We start from the raw sequence: 10,679 nt of genomic DNA on the forward strand, positions 1-10,679 counted from the left end.
GAACTTCGGACCGGTTAGGAACCGGTACGGTAACGTTACGGACGGTAACGGTAAGGTAACGAGGTAAGAGAGAGNGNGAGANAGANANAGNGANGAGAGAGAGAGAGAGAGAAATCACTATATAATTTTATATGAAAAATTGGCACAAAGAAAATCCCATTTGTGTAAACCTGCATGGATAGTTTGCTAAATTTATAGACTTCCATTATCAGAACATGTGCATAATTAACAATAGAAAGTAACATTCCTGCTTAATGTTCGACCTCTTTAGAGAATAAAAGGTGTAACTGTGAAAATATCTTATTCTGATATTCATTAGAGTAAATAATCTTTTCACATTTCATGTACAGTGCACATATGACTTAAAAACTGTTGTACTCTGTATATTATTCAAACACTTAAATATTTACAAAAATGTAATACTCAAGCAATCTTTTTTTAAACCCGTGTGATTCTATCAATTTTTTAATAAATTTATTTAATTTTTAAAGAAAATACTTAAACAGAAGTAATAAAATTGTTTTATTTCTAGATTTCTCAGAACTGTAATTCCGCTCTTGTAAAATAACGATGTGTATTTCATGTGTAGTATTTCAAATATATGCGGTACCCCTTTCAATATACGAAAACAATCCGAAATATGCAAAACATCTGCGACTGTATTCTTTTATCTCGAGTAACGAGATAATTGTAAAATAGACCAGTGTGTCGATGCGTCTCCCGCATTAGTACGCTTTCTAACTTACGCTCTGTATGCCGATGCTATAAAATTTCACAGTACATAATTTATAGCTCCTAAACTTAAGCCAGCTTAAGGAAATACCATAGGATATTAAATATTAATTATTCGAGATCTCTTTTTGATTTATTGGCATAGCTAATAAAATTTCAATAGATAACGTATAGATAATGTCACTCTATCCTTTTCATTAAAATTATATGCATGTGAAGTACGTAAGTACTTATATTCCATTCAATCGACTATAATTGGGTCGTATCAGGCGCATGTAATTTATTTTTTTTTTGCATTACGATTATCCTGAATATAGTCTGTATTCTTCATGCTTAAATCACATCACGCAGATCTTTATTAAAGACGGTATACTACGAAATCAAATAAGTGGTCACGTACAATATGGCAGAAAAATATAAATTGCAGTAAGTTTTAATAAGCATGCTGAAGTTGAATGGCGGGCGTCTATAATATGTTTGACGTGAACACGTTAAGGTTCATCGAATCTATTACAAAAGGAAAAAAAAGATGGAAAGAGAAAGTAGCAGGAGTTCTTATGCGAAATGTTATTTTGTACATATCGATAACGATCGTCGACGCCTTTCTTCAAGCACGTTCTGTGAGTATCGAAATCTTGTTCGAGATGGTTATATAGAGAGAGTTGTATAACTCGATTAACTATGTATAACCAGCGGGTGTTGCGCGTAAATAAAGAAAATTCGTGCGTAATTATTTCTTCTTCATCGAAAAATAAGGTGAGAAGAATGACGATAAGGAAAGAAACAGAGAAAGAAAGACGGTCGGTGACCTCTTGAATTGCAACATAAGGAGCGAAGAGTTGTTCACACACTGACCCGCATTTCGTTCCCGCCGGCGAATAATTCCGAGACTTTTGTCTATTATTCGATTTTTCATGGTAGAGGCATCTTCTTTCTCTCGGTCCGGACCATTTCGACAGGATATTTGAGTGAAATCTGAATATGAGTTCAATCTCCGATCGCGTGATTTAATGCTCGAGTTATAAAGTTTGCGGCCTACTTGCACCACGTGCAGTGTGAAATTTGTTCAATCTATGTACGAACAAAAACGTCCCATCTGATTATCGAATTATTCTGTTGATTATATTTCTCTTCTATTTTAGGATTATTTACTTCATTTATAATCTAATATTTAAACTTAAAGAGCTTCAAAAATATATACGTATGAAAGATTTGGAAAAATATGTTATAATCTGATAACAGAATCTGATAATTTGACAAAAATGGCCTTTGTAAGAATTATAATATTATTCATATTTTTTAATGCAAAGATATAAGAACATTAATTACGTATTTAGAAAGAACTCTATTTTAAAATTTATACATTTTTAAAAATGTTAAAATATTTCCGTAATTCTATACTTTAAGTCTTTATACACAAAACGACAAAATCAATACTTTTTTCTTTTGTAAAAATAAAACGCGTTAACTGAAATTATATTTTAAAAACAGTATACAGCTTTATTACTTTTTAAAAAACTCATTTTTGTAATAAGTAACTATATAACTGTATAATAAAAAATTAACAATTTTAGTTTTGTATTGTAATTGGAACAGAGTTAAAGTACACAGTATGCTTATATTTGTAAGTAACTAGGTCAAAATTTATCTTCCTAAATTAGGAAATTTCATGTTTTACCTTTGATTCATTGTGCATGATTATTCAACGTACCAAGTACGTTCGTATGTTTAATCCTTATAATTGATGATAACACGGATGCATACATGCGCTCATTAATTAATTAAATATTTACATGCAATTCTGAGAGAGAAGATTAAGAGAGAAAAGGTCCTAATTCATTTTCGGATCGAGTGCTGTAAAATAAGTGCAAAACAATTTTTAATTAAAATTTTTTATTAAAATATATGTAAAATGCTATTACATATTATCTCATTATGATATTTTTAACGTGCTTCGCAAAAAAAACATTTAAAAAAATTTAATTTTAGATTAAGTCTTTAGCGCAATGTTGCCAATTTTTACTGTAATGCAAGTTTAATTTTAATCTTGATTCAACAAAGTTCTTTATCTTTTTCTAAAAATTATAAAAAATGAAGAGTAAGATTAAAGATTGAATTGAGATTAAAGTTAATCTATAGTGATAAAAATGGATTATGATTCTCTGAGAAATATTAAGGTTGACAATATTAAGATTTTCTAAGCATTTAATGGCATATAAAAGAAAGAAAAATGCTCTAATGTGATTCGTATTACTATAGTGTCCAAATATAAGTTATAAATCTTGCAAAGCTACGGAAGTATTTTCGAAGTTTCACGATGAGGTATGACGTCAAAATAGTTCTTCTGAAAGGTCAGTGTAGGCGGAAATCCTTGCAAAAGTCCGAACTAAGTGGCACATAACCGAGTAAAGAAAAGAAATTCCCGCGCCTCCGGCTTTTTAATACTTCTATCGCGTGCCGCTCTCGCGAACGAAATAAAACTAGAAAAAAATTTGCTATTTTCACTGCTCTTCTTAATTACATTTTGACGCGACGAACTACAACGCGTCATGCTGTTGATCTAGCAAGTTTCATGTTGTCACAAAGAATTTCGAAAGAATTTCTTTTGAGAAAAATATGCAAAAGCCCGATTCTTATGCAATAAAAGTTTTAGCAAGTGCAAAAGATTATTATTTAGATTTCCGGAATAAAAAGAACGCTGTCGATTTATCTAAATTAAACTAATTATTATCTTAGAGTAGAATTTTTAAAAAACATATATCCTTTAAATAATTATAATTTTGTCTTCTTTTAATATAAATAAGCAGTAAATAAGATGCTGCAGGAAAGCTCATTTGAGAAAGTTAGAATTAGTTATGTTACGACACTTCCTTATGCCACAATTATAGATCACAAAGCTTGCATACGTCGTGTGAACAATGCATACAATCGCGCCTCATGTGCGACTAATTCCGTAATCGTCCTCCATGCTAATCGCATTGTCGTTCAGGTGTATCCTATTCAAGGATAATGACCTCACGACGATGCGATGTCATTGTCCCAGCTGTCGCATGATGTCTCTCAAGAACTGGCGACAAGGCTAATATTACTAATTGACATTCAGATTAATCAAATCAAAATTTTAAATCTTGTTTGAACGAAACGGAATGATTTTCGAATAGAAGAAAAATACAGAATAATATTAATGTGTAATTAAATGGATTACTCTTGTCTTCTAGAGAAAAGCTAAACAGATTTCACATCGCACAACGTTGTTTTCCTATCGAGCGTTACACGCGCGTAAGTTTCCCTCATTTCCGGCTGGGTGTTATTTGCTACTTTTTATGGTCGGAAGTCGCACGAGTATCGCGATCTATCGCGATAGCCGGAGAACCGCCGTCCGAATCGGTCTCGGTGGAGCACATTCGAGTGGAAGCCAAAAGTTCGAAGGCGAAAGTAAAGGTGGAACACTGAAGAAAGTCAGCGACAATAAGTGGCACACCGATAAGGCGTCAGCCATTCGACCGGGATGTGAAACCTGCGATGATGTGTCGGTGACAGGAGCTGATCAAGTAGAGATCGAGAGAATCCCACTGGGAGATATATTACTAGTTTGCGTTCACGTCAAACAAGCCATTCAGACGATAAAGTTGTATCTGTTACTATAAGCAACAAATCTCTGAAACTGCAGAAATGTGCGATTGTTGTTCAACCATAGAAAACGAATCTGCAAATATACAGATCTACCGTATCATTTTTCCTAGTGAAAACAATCGCTCGTTTGCTTATTGTTGCTCTGCTTGTTGCATGTGAATATTCATCAGATAAATTCGCTGCAGTTGTTATATGGAGAAAGAACAATAGCTCGTGGAAATTAATGAGATTGAACGATACCCAAGATATACGACAAATTTCTAGAGAAAGGTATATTTGTAATAAACATTATCTTTTTAAATGATTTATATATAATCTTTTTACAAGACTAATTTACTTGAGACACAAGCATCGATTTATTTGAAAGAAGCACTTGGATAAAACTTTAAAAAATGGAAACCGAAAATAAAAATATCGATCAGTAAGTCTATAATAAACTTTTTCTATAAGAATTTAATTTGATCTACAATAAGTATCTAAGATCTACAATCTTTCAATCGCGATAAATTCATTCGGCAAATAAATAATGCAAATGAAATTTTAATTATAAGATTTTTTCATATAAAAATTAATTTATGACAAAAAATGTATTTATCAAATTAAGCTATATTTTATTATAAATTATGCGCTCGCAATTAATTTATTAGTTCAATTTTTTTTTACATAGCAATTAAGTACAGAGATGTAACATACTTATGTACAATCCATAATAACAAAATATGTTTTCCAATAAGTCATAACTGCAAGACATCACTGCGGCAGCATACCGCGATACTTCTGTTACCTTCTTCTGTACTCGCGTAAAGTCTATTTACAAGAAACTCGATCGAAACTTATATTGTTCGCTAGTACTTTCCTCTTAGATGTAACGGACACCCTCTCGAAAAATCTGAGAAACGAAAGTTCGCAAGCAACTGTAAATAGAATAGTACTAACGTACAAGTAGAGCGTGAAATTCCGAAGACTGCGAATATGCCATTTTTTCAGACGACACATTCGACAGAATTACATTCGCGCACCGTGTCGCCTATCTTTCCTAAGACTAAGGAATTTTAGATGATACATCGAAATAATACATCGAAAAACATTTGTATAAATAAAGAGACCATTAGTGTTTCTAGATTTTTTTCTCTCTTAGACATCGATTGATTGCTATTGATTTATTTTTGATTTAATATTTTAATATACAGGGCTAAAATTCAGCAAAGAAATAAAAAAAAACATGATATTATCTTTCAATAAGATATTTATATGTATCTTTATACGTTCATAAGTATATGTACCTATACATCTCCTAAGTGTTAACATTACTGACAAGTGTTGACATCTTGAATCCTGATATCAATCGAATGTTTAGAAGATACAATATTAGCAATTTTACATCAAACAATCATTTTGTATTATGTATTTCTAAGAATATCTTTTATTGAACATTAAAAAATTTAAAGAGTTGAAAAGTTAATGTAATTGTCTCATTATGTCTTTTTATTTTACGGCGCCATTCAAACTATTAAAAGTGTGACCATGTTGAACCAAGATCACGCCTTTATCTGAGGACCAGGACTAGCTTCCTCGCGTGTTAAGAGAAAGGTGCTCGACCTCCTTTTTAACGCCGTCCTGCTCCGACATGTAGCGAACATGAACTGATAATTGCACACATTACCGACGGCATTGACTACGCGATCTTACGAGCGAAGCTCAGCAAGAACGAGGAATATCGCATCATGCTTTACGTGCACCCATTAACCGAGAGAAAGTCATTTCTTTTGACGGCCATGGATAGCTTCAGTCACACCCACAGCTAGGTACGCGTGAGAACCTATCGACTAGGATTGAAAACGGAATTGCAACGATACCGCTATCATAGGATAACATACTTCCAAAATGTAATTGAAAGTATGGAAAATTCTTGAACTAGCACTTTTTCCGATGATTGCTTAATTTACATAGTTGACTAAAAAATGTAATCATCACGTTCGCTTCGGGAATTAAAACTATTCCTAATAGTATAGACTTCCAGGGGACGTTCTTAAGATGTCCGTAAACGCTTTGATTGTTCTGAAGACATCCCTAAGATAAAGTATGATATTAGAGAAGGAAAAGAAAATATTAAATTACTCATAGATATTCACACGATTACTTTTCAATATAAAAAAATTTAGCTAGGTACACACAAATCTGAAAAATTTTTAGATACTTTAATAAAATTCTTCTTTCCGAATAAAAAGAAATAAAATGAAGAATAAATATTGAAATAAAACTTCAAAAATTTATAATGTTAATGCGATATTGTGTTTATTTTACAGTTAGTCGATTGACTTCAACATGACCTTTTTCGATATATTATATTTAAAAAGTGTTTTTATATTACTCTCAGTTTTTCTTGAAAATGAATTTTTCATTGCCAAAAATTGCTTTGCCAAAACGACGAACGAATTCTTCGGAATTCTATTGTTATATACATACGACCTCATAAATAGAAATCTGAATTTACAGGAGTATCGAGGCATGAAATTCAAAACGCACGTTCCTTTCTAAGTATTCGTGCATTGTGACTAATGGTTATTTGAAAAATGGTAAGATAAATTTCAATTTAAATTAAATTTAATTAAATAAAACATTTAAAATTGAATTAATTTGAATTGAAAAAATTTAAACTAGGCTTATCTAATTTTAATCATTTATCTAAATTTAATCTAAATTTAATCATTTATAAGTAACTTAAATTAAATATATAATTTATAAATAACTTAATAATTTATAAGCAATTTAATAAATAACGTAATATTATTTTTCTTACAAAAATAAATGCGATTAGACATTTTTGCAATTTTTCTTATTTTCTCAAATTAATTAAACAATATATTTATCAATAAATAATTAATTATTGATCAATTTAATTTTGTCAGTAGTTTCCAAGAATATATATCCTTATATTTTTTCCCCATACAAAATAATTACATTATTTATAAAATATTTATATATTATTAAGTTTTACTTATAAATTATATGTTTAGTTTAAGATTAGTTTAAAAATTCAATTTTAAATTTACATTACCATTTTTCGAATAATCATTAGTCATAATGCACGAATATTTAGAAAGAAAACGCGTGTCTTGAACATGCCTCGATACTCCTATTCTGATGGCTAGGCATTTATGATGCCGTACGTAAGTATATGCAAAGCAAACGTCTTATATGTTTGGGATCGATTTCTTTTTTTTCAAGAGGCCCTTCCGGTAAATCGTGCCGTTATTTTACACTCGATGAATTCGTTTCTAAAACGACCGGTCGGAATGCGCTCGGAAAAAATCACGAAGAAAGCAGAAAAATCGCGCGGCGTGTCCGACACGCGATATTCCGTAATGTAAATTACATAGATACGCTCGCGACGCGTAATCAAAATCGTGTCAGTAGCACGAAGACCTGATCAATTCGCATTCAAAAATCATTATGCAGTTCAGGAATTAACGAATTCTTAGCGTTCCTTATATTAGCATTCACTCCGATGATGATATCATTGTGCAAACTTTAATTGCATCGATTATATTGAGAAGCATGTTAGCGATAATATCGAGACGTACGATAGCAATCTTCAGTACGTTCCAACCACTCGAAATATTTTTCCGGGATTATCGATGACGGCATATATTATGGTTAAAATTCAATGCGTTAAATCACAATTCATATAGTCATCACTACAGATTTTACTCAATTTTTATTACCACATACCCTTATTTCTCGCATAGTTACTTGTGTAATCCATCAATCATCATTTTCGTCTGGCAACTTGCGATCTCGTAAGACTAGATAATCACAACCGAGTCATTTGTTAGAAATTGCTATATGCTACTTGATGCGATTCACAGTTCGTTAGCTCTGGTCGCACTCCAAAAGTTTCCTCGATTAGCAGACGACATGCGATGATAACATCTACTACAGATTTTAACGATGGTAATCGTCGGTAATAATCATATATAATTAATCATGATGAGATTAATAGAACAATATAATAATTTTAATGGCATTTTTGTTTGCAGTAATTACCTAAAATTATTAATGGCAAACAATTATTAATTTAACATTAATAATCGCTTTCTATATGTCAGATCTAAATTATAACTGTAAACTATAACCGTGAAAATATAATAAATTCAATTTTACACAAGTAACTAATAAAATTTGTTTTCTTTTAAATGTTTCTTAATTATATTTATTATTTACTTTATAGTTTATTAAAATAATTTATTAAAAATTAATTATCATTTATTAATATCTTTAAAGTAATTTATTATTTTATTAGAACCAAATACTGAAATCGCAAAAATCAATTAATAAAAAAAGAATTATCCTTTTTGTTTAATTTATATGTGTGTGAATGATTACGCTCCCGTCAATTTGCTTGCGGATATAAAATAGATTAAGACAGTATGTATGCCTACACTTTCCGTGTCCACAATTAGAAGGTCGACTACATTCACTTGGAGTACCATGTCACTCTACACTTCAAATGTTTCTTGCGAATTAATCGCATTATTAAACCAATCTATTTAAAACTATTTACAATTATAATATTCCTAAGATCTAAATTAACATCGTATATACTCGGCTAAAGCAAATTAAACTCTTTTATCTTAATAGGCTTATAATAATTATTAAGATTTAAATTATTATTGTCTAACTTTTTTAAAATAATTAGCAACTTTTTTCGATATATCAGAATAAACAGATATATATTGTACGAATATATAAATAGATAAAAACGATAGTTAGTTTTAGTGAAAGTTGTCTTTACGTGTAAAATGATTCATGTTCAGCGAATTATTACTGGAGCTATGATTTAACTTTAAAATCTAAATGTTACATATTTATTTAAATAAAAATCAAGTAAAAATTAAATATTAATGTAAAATATCATGTAAAAATTACAATCGGATATTACGTGATTACTGACATTTTCTTTCTTCGTTTAATCATTCATGTGATAGAAATATCACAAAATAGAGTATTAACGCAATTTCACGTACGATAAATGAAGTGGAAATGAAACGGAAAACTGTATGAAAGTAGATATCGGAACAACAACCAATGTATTATTCCGATGCAATAATACGTGTCATGCGCATCTCTGGTCGTAATGAACGATCGATTGATGACACTCGCAATGTGCTCGAAACGAGCAAATCACAAACATCAGAAGTAGAAATACAATATAAAACTTTCTCATTTTATAAAAGAATAAAAATTCAATTTAATTACGTGTAAATATATAGATATAAAATTTAATATTTTCATTTAGATAATATAATTAAAAAAAATATATATATATATAAGGAAATACATTTTTATCGCCTAATTACATTTAAATATCGACTATGTATTGTACAATGCAGAAAACATATATACAACATTTTAGTTCAATTTATATAATTAATTAAACAAAGGAAATAAATGGAATTCTAATAATTATCTATTCTTTTCTATTATTATCAATTAAAATTTATATAATTATCTAATAATTAAAGGAAAAGCAATCTCTTTTTCATTAAATATTATTTAATTAAATAAGAAATTACGAATAATAATAATAGGAATTCTCTCTGTATTCATATTAAAATAAAAATCGTTCAATAATGAATGATGACACAATTATAATACTAATCTACTAAATGTATTGCAATATATTTCGATAATTTTATTTTTCTATCAGATATCTCTTCTCTACTCGTAGAGCAATATAACTTTCCCTCAATGAGGAAATAATTCATTTAAAGATTTTATAATATAGAAAGTTATTTATGAAACGTTTGACAAGAAATAATATCGGGATTCATATCGGAAGTAATTAATAGTATTGTGTACGTGCGTACGCTTGTTTGTCGCAGCTTTGTTGCAGCTTTGATGTATTATGAAACCGCAGGTTCCATTAAAATTATCAAGTCGTGGCCAATTCATCGGTCTATGATCTCGATTACTTATTCTCAATATGATAGCAGTGAAATTGCGGTGGTTGATTTCTTGTTACCTTTTGCACGAAGCGTTACGATGTTTTTTACCCTCTAATGTACTTTACATCCTGTTTCTTAATACATGAAATAACTCGATTCTATTTCTCGATTCTATTATATAATAAAGTATGTCTTTTATTAATATATTTATTTATCATTCAATAGAGAGAGAGAGAGAGAGAGAGAGAGAGAGAGAGAGAGAGAGAGAGTAGAGAGAGAGAGAGTAGAGTAGTAGTATTAGTTATTATTATTACTTACTTATTACGTTACTTATTAGTTATTAAGTTATTAGTTATTTAACGTTAT

At 30.0% G+C, this 10,679-nt stretch overlaps 1 protein-coding gene across 1 annotated transcript in view; it reads left to right on the forward strand.

Moving 5' to 3' along the window:
- Positions 1-4,055: 4,055 nt before the first annotated feature.
- Positions 4,056-10,679, forward strand: part of LOC105622343 — a 17,166-nt gene continuing 10,542 nt past the window's right edge. Inside the window, exon 1 of the mRNA XM_012203761.1 lies at positions 4,056-4,283. Coding sequence (XP_012059151.1) covers positions 4,056-4,283 — 228 coding nt within the window. The remainder of the gene's footprint in view (positions 4,284-10,679) is intronic.

The sequence above is a fragment of the Atta cephalotes genome, assembly GCF_000143395.1.
Source record: "Atta cephalotes unplaced genomic scaffold scaffold00043, whole genome shotgun sequence".
In the NCBI taxonomy this organism is placed as follows: domain Eukaryota; kingdom Metazoa; phylum Arthropoda; class Insecta; order Hymenoptera; family Formicidae; genus Atta; species Atta cephalotes.